The 17,365-nt window shown below is 59.4% G+C and overlaps 1 protein-coding gene across 7 annotated transcripts in view; it reads right to left on the bottom strand.

Moving 5' to 3' along the window:
- The window catches only part of PLCG1 (phospholipase C gamma 1), a 42,392-nt gene that overhangs the window by 3,026 nt on the left and 22,001 nt on the right, over positions 1 to 17,365 (bottom strand). For 4 of the 7 annotated variants that reach the window (XM_065691387.1, XM_065691385.1, XM_065691386.1 and 1 more), the window contains exons 5-27: positions 15,239 to 15,323; positions 14,433 to 14,516; positions 14,172 to 14,194; positions 13,035 to 13,107; positions 11,936 to 12,037; positions 11,420 to 11,538; positions 10,633 to 10,718; positions 10,229 to 10,349; positions 9,761 to 9,929; positions 9,222 to 9,344; positions 8,243 to 8,344; positions 7,322 to 7,509; positions 6,864 to 7,064; positions 6,323 to 6,442; positions 5,831 to 6,011; positions 5,448 to 5,525; positions 4,952 to 5,055; positions 4,618 to 4,714; positions 4,443 to 4,512; positions 3,576 to 3,733; positions 2,981 to 3,077; positions 2,343 to 2,567; positions 1,490 to 1,638 (exon numbers count right to left, since the gene is read on the bottom strand). In XM_065691387.1, the coding sequence (XP_065547459.1) occupies positions 1,490 to 1,638; positions 2,343 to 2,567; positions 2,981 to 3,077; positions 3,576 to 3,733; positions 4,443 to 4,512; positions 4,618 to 4,714; positions 4,952 to 5,055; positions 5,448 to 5,525; positions 5,831 to 6,011; positions 6,323 to 6,442; positions 6,864 to 7,064; positions 7,322 to 7,509; positions 8,243 to 8,344; positions 9,222 to 9,344; positions 9,761 to 9,929; positions 10,229 to 10,349; positions 10,633 to 10,718; positions 11,420 to 11,538; positions 11,936 to 12,037; positions 13,035 to 13,107; positions 14,172 to 14,194; positions 14,433 to 14,516; positions 15,239 to 15,323 (2,755 nt within the window). Of the gene's footprint in view, positions 1 to 1,489; positions 1,639 to 2,342; positions 2,568 to 2,980; positions 3,078 to 3,575; positions 3,734 to 4,442; positions 4,516 to 4,617; positions 4,715 to 4,951; positions 5,056 to 5,447; positions 5,526 to 5,830; positions 6,012 to 6,322; positions 6,443 to 6,863; positions 7,065 to 7,321; positions 7,510 to 8,242; positions 8,345 to 9,221; positions 9,345 to 9,760; positions 9,930 to 10,228; positions 10,350 to 10,632; positions 10,719 to 11,419; positions 11,539 to 11,935; positions 12,038 to 13,034; positions 13,108 to 14,171; positions 14,195 to 14,432; positions 14,517 to 15,238; positions 15,324 to 17,365 lie in introns of all 7 variants that reach the window. The other 3 variants (XM_065691383.1, XM_065691384.1, XM_065691381.1) reach the window with 1 other exon arrangement.

Raw genomic sequence — 17,365 nt, forward strand, 5'->3', positions numbered from 1 at the left:
AAGTGGAGTGCCCCAGGTTCCTGTCTGGTGCCTGCAGAGCCAGGCTTGGGACCGCAGCATCCCATCCCAGCCTGCAGAACTATGCTGGACATCCCCTTCCTTGCTGAAACTTGTCCCTCCTGCCTTGGCTTGAGGACAAAAAGGAGCTGTTCCGCTGCTGCTCTGCCTCCTGTTCATAGCACAGCCTGTGCTCCACTCAAATGACAACCTGCTTCCCTGCAGGGACACGAATCCCAGCTCCTTCTTGCAGTGGCCATCTGTCAGCCCGGCGTGCTGCCGGCACGCTGCTGTAGCAGGGGAAGGACGTGCTGCCAACGCTGGATCATGTGCTGTGAGTCACACCGAGCTCGAGGTGGCTTCTCCATCCCTGAGCTGGCTGCGGTGGGGACAGTTTTGCCAGGGGACAAAGGCTGAGCCCTTCTCTTAAATGAGACAGTGATGGGCTGTGTCGCGCTGACTTGGCGCCGGGTGGTTGCGGCTGCATCCCGAGACGCAGAAGGAATTTGGAAAGCAGACGGTGCAGGGAAATGGCACCAGGGATTTTTAGGGAGACTGGGTACAGGGTAAGTGGCGCAGATGGGACACAATGGGGTGTCCCCATTGGGAAGGGCTGCGGCTCTCCTAGGTGGGATCACTCCGGAACAGAGGTGGCCTCAGAGGAGCTGCACTTCGTGTGTGGTAACAAACATGCGAGCAGCTAAAAGCAGGATGTGCCTCCTCCCCAGGAGCTGCCTGAGCTTACAGGACTTGCAAAGGAGATGAGACACAGCTCGGCTCTGGGACCACTGGGGATGTCTGCACTGGTACAGGGACAGCCACTGGTCCAAACATGAGAGCCACGGTGCAGCTGCAGCCTCCCCATCCCTCCAGGAGCTCTGCTGGCGAGCGGTCCCCTACCCTGCAAAGCCTCTGCTGTGCTGTGAGCTGACACAGGGACAGGCTAGTCCCAGTCCCACCATCCAGGAAGGAAAAGATGCAACAAGCACCTACAGCCCATCCTCCGGTACCCCCAGCAGCAACCCCCTCTTATCATCACCAGCAACACAAACGGGCTAAGAAATGCGCTGTGATCATGAGCATCTTCCCAAGAGAGACCATGCCCAAAGGGATACGGGAACACGGAGCCCAGAGCAGCCACGCGACAAGGAGGGAGCGCGGCGCAGCTCTGTTATCCCGGTGGGAGCTGTCACACTCCAAGCGCCGGGGACCGGGATGTCACCTCCACGGCTCGTGGATGCCACCTGGCGGCCCCAAGCCCTGGCGGGAGGGGTGCCATGGGCACACTGCGGGATGCTCCGGCTGCTCCTCCTGCTGCTCTCCCGGCAGCCGGGAGCAGCACCCATGGATCCCCCCCTGCAGTGGGAGCTCCCCAGGCCTGGGGCTCAGGGGCTGGGTGAGGAGCAGCCGCAGGGGCCAGGAACCAGGAACACCGTCAGATCACCCCAAGCTCACTACAACCCCTGGATCCACGCCGGGAGGAGGAACTGACCTCAATGGAGATGGAGAGCGGCTCGACGCCCCGCAGCGTGCTCTTGTCGAAGGGGTCAAAGATGTCATCCCGCATGTTGGTCGGCTGCAGGACGTACCCGCACTGGCCACTGGACATGAACAAGGCCTGGTTCATCTGCATGGGCTTGTCTGGAACGCACAGGCAGGAGATGGAGGGAGGAGACGCCATGCTCGTGTCACCAGCCACACCACCAGGAGGACTGGTGCTTTGCACAAGCCCTTTGAAGGGGTCACAGCCCACCCCCTGGCAGCGCCTGGTGCACCAAAGTCTCACTGCAGCCTGGGCACACGCTGGGGCCAAGGGGTAACTGCACAACCTGCCCGACTGCCCACTGCTCCGTGGGCCACCTCTTTTCCCTCCCTGTCCTTTCAGCTTTCCTTGTGCTGGCTCTGGTGTTTGCCAAACCACCCTGCGAGATGCTGGAATTCCCCAGTGGAATGGCAAAGCCAGCAGCAAAAGAGGCACGTAGCTCTCTGGTGTGCTGGTGAGCTCCCACAGGGGCTGCTGAGGGCCAGGGGAAGGCTGGACAGGGCAGCATGAGCAGGAGGGGAAGCTGGGGCCGCGCTGGCCCCTGCCTGTCACCAGGGGGACTCAGGGGACTCCCTGCTCCCTCCCCACTTCATCCTGTCCTTGTGGCACCACAGCCTGCTGGCTCAGCACAGCTCCTGGTCCATCCAGCCCTCTGCAGCACATCTGCCCTGCGGCAACCATGGACGTGACCGCTGAGCCTGGCTCCTGCAGAGCCCCTCCTGGGCCCGGGTCTCGGCAGGACCAGGGCAGGGTGCAGGCAGGTACCCGGCGCCTGCCCAGCTCCCCATCCCACTGCCCTCACCTGGGGTCTGGAAGTTGAGGGCCACGAGCTGGCTGCCGCAGATCCACATGGGCAGCGGGTCGTAGTTGGAGGAGTCGAGGCGCTGGCCCTTGGGGTAGATGCGGGAGAGCTGCAGGCGGTTGTACTGCAGGAACTTCTTGCCCTTGATCTTGTTGACGTACTTCTCCGCCTTGGTCTCAGGGAAGGAGGACATATCCCGGTAACAGGCCCTCTCCGTGCCAATCTCTGCGAGGAGACAGCGCAGGGTCAGCCAGGAGCATGTTCCCTTTCCAAACACTTCAACCATCCCAGGCCCCTCCCTAACACCGTCCTCTCCTCCCATGGCTCAGCACCATCGGGCTGTGCAGACCCTGCTCTGCCCCAGAGGGCATTTGCCAGGTGCCCAATGCGATGGCTGAGGCATCAAAGCCACGCTCGGTGATGGGGCACGATGCTCTCCAGCCTCAGCCTCAGCAGCTGCTCTGGATGGTGACAGACCCCAGCAACAGAGGGATGGGGATGGGAACTTCCACCCTCTGGAGAAGGACATTTCTAGAGCTCCAGTGTAAACTGGCTCCAGCTTGCTCTGGACACCACACTGTGGGTCTGTGATGCTTTGGTGACTGCCTGCAGTGGCCACCAGCCCAGCAGATGCTCACTCTCTTCATCAAAGGGCACAGGCCGGCAGTAGACCACCAGCTCTGAAAGCTCCAGGGCAATCTTCTTCCTCCTCTCCATCATCTTCCCTTCAGAGAGCTGCCAAGAGAAGGGGAGGGAGGTGTCAGGGCCAGAGGGAGCAGTGGCATTGGGTATCCCAGCTCACCAATTGCAGTCAATGGCAGCACTGGCTGCTCCTGCCCATGCTCTTGGAACCATGAGTGGGTCTGCTGGGGGGACACCACAAAAGCACCCTTGATGGGTCCCACCTTCCCCCTGGAAAAGGACTGGTAGCGGTACCAATGCAGGGCAGCAGAGCCTTGCCACCCTCCATGGATGAGATCCCATCCCATCCCATGTTGGAGGCTCCAACACCCTCCCAATGGACCGATCTGCCAGAGATGCCCAGCCTGAACCTCTCAACCCACCATGTGTGGCCTCCACCCCTTGCTCTATTGTCTAAGGTTATTCTGGCTTTATCGCCTTTGTAACTGCTCTGTCCGTCATCACATGCTGCCGGCCCACCACCCTCCGCTGCTCCTCGTGCAAAGCCCAGGGTTGGGAAGGAGATGCCCCCTGCCCAGGGCTCTCGCTCACCCGTGCATCAGCCGTCTGCGCTGCCTCCCGGATCTTCTTCACCCAGTCCAGCAGGTCCTCGTGCGTATCGGCTGCCACATCCAGGGACACGCGCGACACCGAGGCCATGCTGATGGAGAAGACGAAGAGGCGGTTGTTCTTCCCCTCGGGGCGGATGGCTGTGGGCAGGGAGCAGAGGGCAACGTCACCGCAGATGCTGGGCCACGTCCTCCACACCACAGAGGGAGGAAGGGAGAGCACGAGGGGCTCTCGTGGCTGCCACAGGACTTCTCAGCTAAGAGGAGAAACTTCCACTTCTGGTCGCTGGAGACAGCAGACAGAGCCCAGGATAGGTGAGGATGCAGAGTGTACCCTGCGGGGGCTGAGAAGCCTTTGTAATGCCCTCTTTCTCCCATACCTACATCAGCTTCACTCTGTGCCCTGAAGCGCTCTGGTGGGAACAGCCACTCGGACCCGAAAGGGCTCAGGGGAGCCAAGGGGCAGCCAAGAGCTGCAGAGCAGACCCAGCTCCCCGAGCCCCTGGCAGGGAGATGGACCACACGTATGTGAGGGAGGACCAACCCTTATGGGAGAGGAGCCCACAACATTGGTCTGAGCTCCCTTGCACTGGGACAGCTGCCCCACAGGCTCAAGGCTCCTTGGCAGGACCTGGGTGCCCCTCAGCTGTACTGGGGCTGGAAGGAAGTGCCTGAGCCCCAAAGCCCAAAGCACCTCCTGTGCCAGGAGCAGCAGCGGAGCAGACACTGCACGACCAGCACACACCATAGACTGTGCACTTCCAGCAGGCACAGGGGTGCCTGGAGGCAGTTGGAGATTGAAGCCCTGCATCCATCACAGGACAGGACCACGACCCTCGCTGGCACTCACCGATCTGGCAGGAGGGCACGTCCAGGACGCCCCCCAGCAGGTCTCCCAGGGGGCTGTTCTCATCCAGCTGCTGCTGGGAAGGAAGCAGAGGCAGGATGGTGCTGGGCACGGTGCTGGGATGTGCGCACACCGCTCCGCCCGCCATCCCTCCCTGCTCCGCTCCGCACGAGCTCACCTCCCGCTCTGGCTCCAGGCTGCTGGGCCCAGTGATTTCCTCCACGTAGTTGGAGGGGAACCACAGCTGCTTCTTGCCACCATAATCTCCTCTCCACCTGGAAGAAAGGGATGAGGCAGCCTCAGAACCCACATGGGGTCCCAGAGCATCCTGACTGGGGTGACAGGGGACAGGCAGCTCCTCCATCATCTGCTTTTAGGGTTCGGGAGGCTCTGGGGCTGTGCAGCTTGTCAGCAACCCCCAGATGGAGCCACCCCTGGAGGGGACACACCTCTGCATGGCACCAAGGTTTGAGTGTGTCCCGAGGGACAAGGGAGGCTCAGGGCGCACTCACCAGCCTCCTTCCTGCTTCTCCACATTCTGGATGATGGCATTTTTGGTGAAGGTGAGCTCATCCTCCCGCTGCGCCTTGTAGTCGAACAGGGCTTTGACTGCACACTGCAACAAGGAGGGTTCCCATGAGGCCGGGCAGCGGATGGACACACGGACATCGATGTGCTTGTTGGGAGGACCATGAGGCACGCTGTGTGCAGGCAGTGCCCAACCCTGCTGCCAGGCCCTAATGACCTTGCAGAACAAATGAAGGCCCCCATTTATGCCAAACCAGAGGTCACAGGTCTGGCATGGCTCCGCACTGGCACTTTCCTTTGAGCTGGAGCCACTGATGGGTTTAGTTTGGAGGGCTCAGGACAAGAAGCAGCCCGGCCTGGGAACCTGCAGGCTCCCGTCACGGTATAGAAATGAGGGTGCAAAACCATAGAGCTCTTGAGCAACAGAGCTAAACCCTGCAGCCCTGCAGGCTGTGCCATGGCAGGCAGTTGAGAACATACCTTGAAGGTGGGCATGGGGTTGGCTTCCACATAGAACCCGGGGTGGCGTCCCTCGTAAAGGGCTCCATAGTCTGGCTCCTGCGGGGGCAAAGGGCAGCAGTTACAGCAGGAGAACAGATCCCCACTTCAGGGCAGGCGGGGAGAACGCCCCAGGGAGGGCACAGACCAAAGGTGATGCTGCACACAGCAAGCAGATACCCAAGCCCACACTTGGGTACCAGGTCAGAGGAACAGCAATAAACCTCACTGAAACCCAAAAGCACTTCCAGCCCTGAGAGGTGCGGGCTGTGAGGCACAGAGATGGCTCATACAGCACCGCTTCAGGGCACCAGCTCGGAACAGACCTGTCCAGCTCCCTTCTTCCAACAGCCGCCCACACTCACCGCTGTCCCTATCTTCTCCAGCGTCTCCTCGTTGATGGGGTACCTCAGCTTCATCTTGCGGTACAGCGGGTGCTTCTCGTAGTAGCTGATCAAGTCCACCAGGCTCTCAAACTCGGAGTTGCCGAGCAGCACGGTCTGGCCCTCCTGCTGCACCCGGCAGTGCTTGATCTTCCCCTCCGCCCTGGCAGGAGCAAAGGCAGAGAGGAGCCACTTGGCACCTGGCAGGAGAAGGTCTCTGCCAAGGTAAAGCCATGCGAGCAAAAGGAGCACAGCCATCCCTCAGCAGGGGACGGGAGGAGGAGCAGCGTCCTGAAGGCTCTCAGGGGGCTGTGGGTCTTATCCAGGGCTATCAGGAGTGAGAAGAGCTCTGGGAAGGTTCACGCCAGGATCACAGCCGCTCTCCTGCTCTCTCACACACTGCAGCATCCCAGCTCCAGCTCCTGCACCCACCACCACGGACACACCAGGAACCCAGGACCTGCACCCACACACCTGAAGGAGATGGCGTAGGAGCTGGGCTCGCTCCTCTTGCGCACCAGGAAGGCTCCATCCCGCGGCACCCGCATCAGCATGTGCTCGGCTTGGGCCCGCGTGAGGTTGGCGTGGTACCACCTTTCAGGAGAGACACGTCACTGTGCACAGGTCCCCACACCGCCAGCTCACCCCACACCTGGGTTCCCCCTCCAGCCCCTAGAAGCCTGCTTGAATCCTCAAAAGGAGGACAGGGAGATCATCATATACATGACACTGAACAGAGCTGTCTTCTTCCTGGGGCAGAGCCCTTTGGTGATGCATGGGTGAGGGCATCCCAACCAAGCCCAGTGCCTCCTTGCTTTGCAGTGAGCTTCCGCCACAATCAATCAGCTCCACGAACAGCAGAGCTGGCCAGTGTGGCTGCTGTGACACAGAGAGCTCCACAGGCAGCAAGTGGGGACCAGAGAGCCCCAGCAAGGAAGGAACGGCTGATGTGGGAGGGTGTCCCAAGAGGTCCTGGCTGCCCAGTGGACACGACCCACCCCAGACCCACACTCACTCTTTGCTCTCATGGGCATTGGTCTGTGGCACCGGCTCTGTCAGCCTCATCTCAAACTCATTGCACCTCAGCGGCACCTCCTGGTAGTGGGTGATGAGGTCGTAGAGGCTGTCGAACACCAGGTTGTCCGTCAGGAAGAACTTGGGGCTGCCGGCATCCTGCCGCGAGTGGATGCGGCAGTGCTGCACCTTCCCGTTGCGCCTGCGTGAGAGGGAGAACCGGGGTCCTCTGTGGAGGTCCTGCACCAGCCTCAGGCACAGCCCCAGCCTGGACACAGCATTCCTGCCCCGCCAGTGACCTGTCATGGAAGGGTCCCAAAGGACTTGACCCTTCTGCACGGGCCGATGAGCTCTCAGGGTGCTGGGGCAGGAATGTGCACGTGGAGCACTGGGAGCGCCCCACTGCAGTGACCGGAGGAACCCACGCCCGCAGCGCAGGGAGCAGCGCGGCGGCCTCACCAGAAGGACAGGGTGTAGTCTCCAACGAAGGTCTCGCTCTCCCTGACGAGGAAGGAGCCGTCGGGGGCGCCGGTCTCGATGCAGTACTCGGTCAGCAGCCGCTCCGCGATGTGCCGCCCGTCCCGGCCCGCTCCCAGCTTCCCGTGGAACCACTTCTCGGTGGAGTGAAGCTCCGTGCTGTTGCTCACCTGCAGGGAACCCAGCGCCCTGAGGGCAGGCTCCGGTGCCACAGTGCACAGGGGCCTTCCCACCAGGACCAGGGAGCTTCCCCGCATCAGCTCCCACCCTTCCCACCACAGGATCTACCTCCCTCTGCGGGCAGCTGGCAGTGCTCAGCCTGGGCAGGCGAGTCATGGAATCATAGACTCAGACTGGTTTGGGTTGAAGAAGGGACCTCAAAGCTCCTCCAGCTCCAACCCCTGCCACGGGCAGGAACCCCTTCCACTGGAGCAGCTTGCTCCAAGCCCCTGTGTCCAACCTGGCCTTGAGCACTGCCAGGGATGGGGCAGCCAAAGCTTCTCTGGGCACCCTGTGTCAGCGCCTCAGCACCCTCACAGTAAAAAACTTCTTCCTTCTAACCTAAACTGCCCCTGTTTCAGTTTGAACCCATCACCCCTTGTCCTGTCACTACAGTCCCTGATGAAGAGTTGCTCCCCAGCACCCCTATAGCCCCCTTCAGACACTGGAAGCTGCTCTGAGGTCTCCACGCAGCCTTCTCTTCTCCAGGCTGAACAGCCCCAACTTTCTCAGCCTGTCTCCATATGGGAGGTGCTCCAGCCCCTGATCATCCTTGTAGCCTCCTCTGGACTTGCTCCAACAGCTCCATGTCCTTATGTTAAGGACACCAGAACTGCACACCGTGCTGCAAGTGGGGTCCTTTCTCTGTGTGAAGGACTCACCATCACACACGGCAGCCCTCACCTCCTTTTGCTCTTCCTCATCCTCATTTCCTTGGTCACTGGTTGTCTCCCCAGAGTAATAGATCTTGCTGCTGGTCAGGACAAAGTAATGCGGGTTCCACTCCTGCAAGGAAACAAACTCTGGGCAAAGAGACCCCCAAGGAAGCAGCAAGCTGGCCCCCACCACCCATCCATGGGACCAGCTCTTCCTGGTCAGCACAAGCAGTGAGGGGTGATGGGGTTTGCAGAGGACAGTCACTGATGTCAGCGAATCAGCAACACGGATCTCAGTGGAGTCACAGGAGCTCCTAAGACATTGACCAAATCCAAAGGATGTGGTCGCTCTTACATCCGAAGTGACTGCAGCTCACACTGCAAACACCCAGGCACGCAGTAAAAGGGGATGACTGAATGGAAAGCAAATCAATGCAAAAAGAAAGGACTCTGCCCCGGTTCAGCACAGGGCTATCCCCAGTGAGGCTACAGGAGATGGCTATGTGCTTCACTTCCCTGTTCTCCAAAGCTCTGTTTCATTCACACGTGACTTCGCCTGACAGATCCCCAGCGAAGCAAAGCCGCTGAGGGAGCAGCCTGTGCGGAAGCCGATGCACACAGCAGAGGGGAGGTTTGGTGCTTTACAGAGCAGAGCGCTCGCCGAGGTGTGGGAGCTCCGTGGGCACCCGGTAGGAAGCAGGAAATGCCATGGCGAGAACCGACTGCAGTAACAGGTAGGAGGCTTTACACAGTGCAGCTGCAGTGCCCCAGCCCAGAGCTCCCTCTAGCCCAGCTTCTGCCTCTAACAAGGGCCGAGAGGAGGTGCCTAGGGCAGAGCACAGCAGAGAGCCAGCACAGAAAGCCCCAGCCCTCAGGGACCCCTGAGGGACAGGACAGAGCAGTGCCTCTTAGCTCCTGTGCACCACAGCCCTTCCTAACAGCACCACGCCGTGCCCTGCGGAGCTATCATGGCACCTGTGGAGCCCACAGGGCACGGAGACACATACGTGGTTGATGGGGTCCTCCAGGTAGAGGATCCCGTTCTTGATGGAGTTGCTGATGTCGTTCTCGGAGTACATCACGGACGTGGGTAGCTCCTCGTAAGCACTGCCCTCTGCCAGCTTCTTGTGCTGTGGGACAAGGGGTGGGTCAGGTACCTTGAGGGGAGCAGGCACCCAGAAAGCAGCATGGGCTGCCTAGTGAACAGCCAGGTCTGCTGCAGGGGGTTCCCCTAGACCGAAAGGACCAAAGTGGCACCCATGCCACAGAGATCATCAAAGGGCACTGAAGTCCCACCCTTCTCCCCAGAGGTGATTCCTGCAGCAGGAATACCAGCATCCCCCAAGCTCTCCAGAAGGGCAGCATCCAGCTGCTGAGCTTATTCCATAGCAGCTCCTCTGAAGCACGAGAGCTTTTTGTCTCCCACTGTGTTTAGCATCACGTCTCCACTTCCAACGAACCCCTTCCAGAGGTTAGGAGCTGCCTTTTTTCCACACCCGCACCATTTTGCCCCCATTGTCTCCACTAGCTGGGGATGGGAGTTCACCTTGATGAGGATCTTCCTCCTGAGCTGGTTTGGAGAGGGAAGGCCATCAGCAGAGATATCCACAGGTTTGGTCAAGAGCATGTCCCCAAAGACCTTCTTGAAATTCTGAGCCATGTTCCGCTGCTGAGCAATGCTGCAGTGGTCCTCAATGGACAGAATGACTGGGAAACTGGGAGAAGGAACAGAGCTGTCAGGACCAGCAGTGTCCACATAGAACCATCACCCAATGGTCACAGGTGTCTGTGCTCTCAAGGAGCACTTTGCATCCACAGTGATCTGTGCTGCCTTGAGCATTCAGTGTAACCACCCTACAGCACAGTGTCCCCCCACTGCTGGCGATGCACATGGTGGAGAAGGACTGACACTGCTGGGGTTTACCCAAAGCTGCTTTGTTCCAGCCTTGGCTCTACCCACTCCTTGCCTTCCTGGCAGTTCTGCTAGCTGCAGGCCAGGTCCTGCTGTACTCACTCGGAGGTGACAAAGGCATGCTCCTTGATGGTGACCAGGACATCAGAGAACTTGATCTTGGTGGTTAAGGTGTGCCCATGGTAGATGACTGGCATGCCATCGGGACCGTCCCAGCAATCCACTGAAAGAGACCCGTGGAAGCATCTTGGTTGTAATACAGGCAGGATGAGATGGACTGAAACAAGCACTGCTGGGACCCACGTTGGAAGGTAACAAAGCAGCGAGGTGAATGTCCAGATCTCCTGGGGAACCAAAAGCTCGGGCACCTACCACCAGTCCCACCAAGCCAACACCCTCAGCCCCTCCAGCACATCAGGGTGGCAACGGCACACGGACCAGCAACCAGAGCCTCCCCTGACCACCACCGGCCACTGCTGGGCACAAAGCACTGCTCCGGCACTCACGTTCGATGCAGCGGCAGCCCATGCGCAGGCAGCGCGCGTACGCCTCCAGCGAGGACTCGCTCGAGAACTGGTCCCCGGTCAGGTACCTTCCATGGGAGAGAACACGTCAGCAGAGGCACGCGCTCACAGGGGCAGGGGTGGCTGCTGGGCAGAGGTTCAATTCTGCCCCGGCTCAGGGGGCTGCAAGCACCACGCTGAGGTCCTGCCTGTCGGCTCTGGAGATGAGACTCAAAGAGCGGTATCAGCATCAGTGACACAAAGAGCCCCCGGCAGCAGCCCGAGAGCAGGGTCAGGCCAGCTCCTGCAGGCAGACAGCAGCTCTCTGCCTGCCCTCTGCGCCTTCAAATTTGGGCTGCGGTGTTGTCACTGCATCCCATGAATGGGGAACAGAGGCAGGGCCCGTCTGCAGGAAAGCAGTTCCTGCAAGGTGCTTCTAGCAGCACAGAAGGAAAATGGCCAATTTCAGCCTGCCAGGATTTTGTCACATCTGTCCTAAGAGCCTCTGGACGGTGACGTTGTTAATGGTGAGGAATGGCCAGAGTGACAGCCATTCACTGACCTGAATGCACAGTCTGTGAAGATGTGAGGTGCGGACAATGAGCAAAACAGACGGTGAAACGATAAAGGGAGGACTGGGGCACCAAGAGGAAGGTCTCTGCTGTACTGACCGTGGTTTGGAAAAGTCTACTTGACCCACCACTGGGATTGGGCAAGATGAGGGGAATCCCACGCTGGGGAAGGGGAGGCTGGGAGCGGACGGGTGGAGGGAGCGTCCCCTGGTCCTTACGTGTTGTGTGAGGAGGAGATCCAGTAATGGGAGAGGGGGTTGTTCATGTTCTCCAGACACACCATGTCCAGTTGCGAGTTCCAGATGCTGTTCTCTTTGGAAAACAGGAAGGTGAGAAACTGCTCAGGAAGAAACAGAAGCGTGTTAATGATGGGGAGGAGCCAGGTTTACCTGCACATGCATCTCACCCTCCCTGCCAGCAGCTACCCAGCAGTTACCCAGCTACCCTAAGGGGCATCAAACCAAGTGCAGCCCCTTTCCTCCTCCAAATGAATGCCTGGTGAGCACTCCCAGCTGCACACAGCCAGCACATGAAAAGAGCCCACAAGCCATTGCTTGGCTGACCAGCTCTGTGCAACAGGGTGACCCACCACGTTCACCTCATAGCAACACAGCTTACAGGAGCCATGGTCCTTCAAGCATCACCCTGACCCATGAAGAGACAGACAGCAGAGCTGTCACCCAGCACACATACTCCACCCCACTCCATACATGCCAGTGTTCAAGGTGTCTTACTTCATCCAGGGAGAAATAAGGCTCGTCAATCTCCCTCAGAGGGTCTCTCAGAAAGTTGAACATGAATTCCTGTACCTGAAGGGTGTCTGCAGCCCAGAGCTCCTGCAAAACCCCAGGAGACAGAAAGCATTGCTCAAACCCACATGTGGCTCATCCAACCCGGAGCTTAAATGACGAAGGATGCAGCTTTTAACGCAAGACCAGCTCTGCCACGAACCGCACTGTCAGCATGAACACCGGCTTGCACGCAACTGCAGGATCTGCCCCGTTCCCAAGTGCTCTTCACTTTCTCATTGCCATGCGTTTTCCTCTCCTATAGCTCCTCTGCGCACATCTGCCTCCCCTCCTCCCTCCTCACTGGGCGGCAAAAGCCAACCCGGCTTCCTTTGGCTTCTCCCCCTGGGTGTCTTTCATTAGGCCATCACCACGCTGCGTCTCTTTGCTGGTTCTTGCTGTGCTGAACGACCTCAGATCGCTTCTAAATGGAAGGGTCAAATCCACGGGCTGCTCCTCAGGAGCTGCTGAGACCTCTGGAGCAGACAGGATGGACCATGGAGCTTCGACGGCTCCATACCTTCAGTAACCTGCTGAGGCCATTGGGACTGGGTACACTGCCCTGACCAGCTCCTCCCTCCACTCCTCAGACCTTCTGCTCTTGGTCCATTTGCTGACCAGGGTTCCTGGCTGAGGTTTACCCTCATGAGTGCTCCCCCTGCACCACGTCCTGCTCCAGGAATCCCAGAATCCCAGCCTGGTTTGGGTTGGAAGGGACCTTAGAGCTCCTCCAGCTCCAACCCCTGCCATGGGCAGGGACCCCTTCCACTGGAGCAGCTTGCTCCAAGCCCCTGTGTCCAACCTGGCCTTGAGCACTGCCAGGGATGGGGCAGCCACAGCTTCTCTGGGCACCCTGTGCCAGCGCCTCAGCACCCTCACAGGGAAGAGCTTCTGCCTAAAGTGTACTTAGGGAGGATGTGCTCAGGCTGTGGCTGTGCCAGGCAGAGCACCCACAACCATCACCTCAGCCCCACTGCAAGGCTGCCCTCAAGTCCCTACCAGCGCCCATCCCATCACCCCTCCCCTGGGCCAGAGCTGAGCTCACCCTCTGGTACTCCAGCAGGAACTTCTGCAGCTCCAGCAGCGACACCCTGAAGTGCTCAGACCTTTCTCCACCCCTGGCAAGCAGAAAGACAAGGAGAAGCTTCGGTCACTCATGCACCACATCACAACCAACTGCTCCCAGCACCCTGTGAGCGCACAAGCGACCACCATGGTGTGTGCAAACAAGATGTGCTCCGAGCAAGCCGTGCTGCAGGGGCAGAGGGGACGAGCAGAGCGCGACAGGGAGGGCACGGCAGCAAACACCCAGCAGGTGAGAGTACACATCCACATCCCAGTGCCAGGGGCTGCTCCAGGAGCAGCCCAGGACTCACAGTGCCAGGGGGATGGTAACGTGGAGCTCTGGTGGAGGGCAGCAAAACTCATCAGAGGAACTGACTTGTACAAGGGTGACAATAACTAAATGGGCGCAGGGCACTGAAGGGGTGGTTGTGACAGGACAGACCTACAGGGATCCAGAGGACATGGACTCAAGGAGGCAAGGCAAGGAACAAAGGAGGGAACTGATTGTAGCTGATGATCTCAAAGGACTTGTCCATGAACGTACCAAGCCGCAATGGACAGCCAAGGGCAATGCTGGGGACTGGCACCAAGGAAATCAGAAATGAACTGGCAGTGCTGGTCTACTAAGGCTCCTGCCAGCTCTTTCCTATGGCTATAGGGAAAAAAGCATGGGGAAATCTGTGGACAAGGTCACAGGTCTCTGCCTTCAGCTCCCGTGTCCAGACTCAAGCCCTTTAATCCAGACACCGGCCAAGGGAAGGGCAGAGCTGGCACCACAGACCCTGCCTGGAGGGGAGCCCCGCCGCAGCCTGCACAGCCCCTGGTGTCATCGGCAACCTCTGGGAGGTGGCTCGAGGTCTGGATGCTCCACATGAAGCAAGGGACTGGTTTGGAGGAGGCTGACTTGGGCTGGGTCCCAGCCTGGAGGAGGAGAGCCCCCACTGCCCCGAGCTGGAGCGCCTGCAGCAAAGATGCTTCTTCAGGGCGCAAAGCCACAAACAGAGCGGTGGCAAGAGGGACGCAGCATGCCTCATTGCCAGCATGCTGCTGCGGGCACCAGAGCACGTCATGGAGCAGAAAACAGCCCCTTCCCCAGCAAACACAGAGATTCACCCACCTGTCCAGGAACGGGACATCCATCTGCAGAAGAAGAAGCAGAAGCATTAGGTTGCCCTCAATCCAATGTATTGAAAGCACAGACTGATGTGGAAGGGAACGGGGACAGCAGAGCAGCATCTAACCTTTCCTTACAGCTCTGCTCATCCGCCTGCTAACAGCCCAGAGCAAGGACTTCTTTACTCCCTGCCCTCCCTGGCCCGGGGCAGTGACAGCCATGGTCTGTCCCCCCCTTCCCAGCCCTGCAGAATCCAGCTCTTACCATTTTCTGGGCGCTGAACATGAGGCTGCGGTAGAGCTGCGCAAACTGCCCGTACGTGATATCCCCGCTCCTCTGCTCCACGTCCTGCAGCAGGAAACCAGAGGTTTGACAGGGCCACAGGCAGCTCTGCGTGGCCTCGGGAGTGTCCCCTCCCACCAGGATCCCTGGGGGAAGAAGGAGGAGGAAAAGGCCAAAACCTGGCCAGACTTTGCCTCCTACCTCTGCACATCTCAGTGGGACCCATAGTGGAGTCACACGATTCCCCACGCTCCCCAACCCACATGAAGGTATCGGTGCTGACAGAAGTGTTGATGCTTACTTGAATTAGTACTAAAGGATCATTTAAACTCATGCTTGCAGAGAGCACCTGGAAACCACAAGACCTGACGCGTGCGCTCTCCTTTGGCCTCGAGTTCACTGCTGGTGGACATGGTCACCAGGAGCTGAGCCTTCGCTCCTGGCACCGCAGTGATGCAGTGGGGCTGCAGGACCCGGGATGCAGGAGGCAGCCACCAGCAGCCACCAGCCCCGCTGCCTGTCCTCCTACACTTGACCCCACCAGCACAAAGCCCTTGGCTGCGGCCGGGAGCATGCGGGATGGGGTGAAGGGAAGGCGCTGGCCACCATCGGACCAGGGTGCAGCACCCAGCAGGACCTGGCACCTCTTCAGACCCCTCCCAGGAAGAGCCTCTGTGATGTTCAAACACTCTGTGGGGCCCAGCCACCACCAGGCTCTGCTCAAAGGCAGGACACAGGCTGCTGAGGACCCCGTGCCAGCGAGGAGAGCAGAGATGTCACGCACTTACCGTGAGTCTCTCCCGCAGGAACCTCATGTTGGGCACCCGGTAGTTGACCTGGGACAGCATGTTCTTCAGGTCCTTGGCAGAGATCCTGCAGGGGGAAGAGGGGAAACACATTCAGGAGGGCTGGGACAGAGGCATCTCACCCTGGGACAGGGACACCCAAAGCATCAGCTGTGACACACAAGGACCGATGCTTGATCCGGCAGGATGCCGGGGCTGGGACCGAAGGCAGAGCAGGAGAACATTTTCCACCCCGATGAACATCCATGCTGCATGTGGGGAGCAGAGAGGTGCTTGCATGTCAAGGGAACTGCAAACACAGCTCCTGCAAGCTCCTACTGCTGCAGGGCAAGTCCCAGCACCCTCAGCCCACTCAAGCTGATGCCAGCATGGGCACACAGTGCCCTCTGCTTTACAGGAACGGCCAGGGAGGAGCATTCTTGCACTGGCTGCGCCCCAGCGTGGATGCTGGGTGACCAAACCTGTTCCAAACCCCACTCCCTGGCCTGCAGGAGGAGCTGGGGACAGAGCAGGCTTTGAGATGGTTTGGACCCAGCTAATTCTATCAGCAAGAGAGTCTAGTCACAGCCACAGCAATGCCCCATCGTGCCCCGGCCGCGCTCCCCCAGCCACTGCCACACACACCAATGTCTTCCCTAGGGCCCTTCACACCAAACGTGCCAGTTCCCGGACCAGGAAGGGCCCCTGGACCAACCCCAAGCAGGATGCCGAGCTCCGGCAGCTAGAGATGGGCAGCAAGGAGCCCTTGGGTTCTTGTTCCCCTCTGGGCAACGGCCCTGCAGCAAAGGAAAACAGGAATGTCTCCCATCTGCAGGACCCAAGAAGCAAGAGGTCTGTGTGCCATCATCTTCCGTCAGCTCCAGCCTTAAAAGCAAGCCCTCGGAGCCTGCCCCAGCAATCACAGATGCTGCCTTTGCTCCCACTGAGCATGTAGGGGCTCAGAAACATGCAGCATGCTCCCTCATCCCAAGCATTGGGCAAGTCTAACCCTGGAAACCCAAACACAAATATGGCCGGAAAGGGGAGGATGTGCAGGGCAGGGGTTTAACCCAGGCACCCGCAGTCATCCGCAGCATGAACTGAATCTCTTCCACTCTTCCCTGGCAAGAAGATGATCTCAAAGGACACAAAGGAGGAGGGACCCCCAAGGAGGAGGCTGGTGTCAGGCGCTGCAGCGACCAGGGCCCCGCAGCCGGCGGCACACAGAGAGCCCTTGTTTGTGGGCTCTGAGCGCAGGGCACCGGGACGCAGCACGGCCGGAGCAGGACCTGGCCCTGCTCCCGTGCTGTGGCACGGCCAGCACCGTGCAGGCAGTGTCCTGGGTGAGTGTCCTGCCCCTTCCCTTCCCCAGCACACCCGGTATCCACAGCCATGTGCAACCCAGGATGGGTGTCCCATCTATGGGGCCCTGGGTGACAGGAGAGGGCAGTGGGGCGGTGCTGGGGGGAGCGAACCAGGAGCGCAGTGAGAGATGCCACCACTGATGTGTGTCAAGGAGTGACAGCTCAGGTGGGACCCCCGATGGGACCCACTGTCCCCAGGGCCACCCACAGCAATGGCCCCTCGGTGAGGGGCTGACACTGCAGTAAAGCTCCTAGAAAAGGAGCTCCAGATGCACCGGAGACAGTGCCCGGCTCAGGGGACACTGGGCTGGACCAGGGAGGGGTTGGACTGAGGCGCTGCTCATCACGGTGTGGTGGCACCAGGAGGGGTGAGAGCAAACCCTGCACAAGCTGTGACCAGCATTTCCCTCTCTGCCTCCGCAGGAGGATGGCGGATGGAAGGATTTTATTGACGGGGTGTTATTAATGATGTTCCAGTGCTGCAGACCTTGGATAAACAGCTTGGTGGTATTTTGAGACTAAAAAGTGAAAAGCAAATGAATAAGCTCGTTTTTCCTACGGAAGTTTTTGAAGGTTTCATGACAAACAGGCCAAAGGACTGACCCAGCCCTCACACAGGGATGGAAACAGCCTCCGGTGCCGTAACGCTGCTCGCAGCACGCGCAGCTCTCCTAGCCAGAGGTGAACAGGCTCCTCCGCTGCCGTGAGGAAAACCCCAGCATCCTGTTATCCTGCTCTTTCCACCTCACCTCCCTTGGAAAAACAA

Source organism: Lathamus discolor, chromosome 11, assembly GCF_037157495.1.
Source record: "Lathamus discolor isolate bLatDis1 chromosome 11, bLatDis1.hap1, whole genome shotgun sequence".
In the NCBI taxonomy this organism is placed as follows: Eukaryota; Metazoa; Chordata; class Aves; order Psittaciformes; family Psittacidae; genus Lathamus; species Lathamus discolor.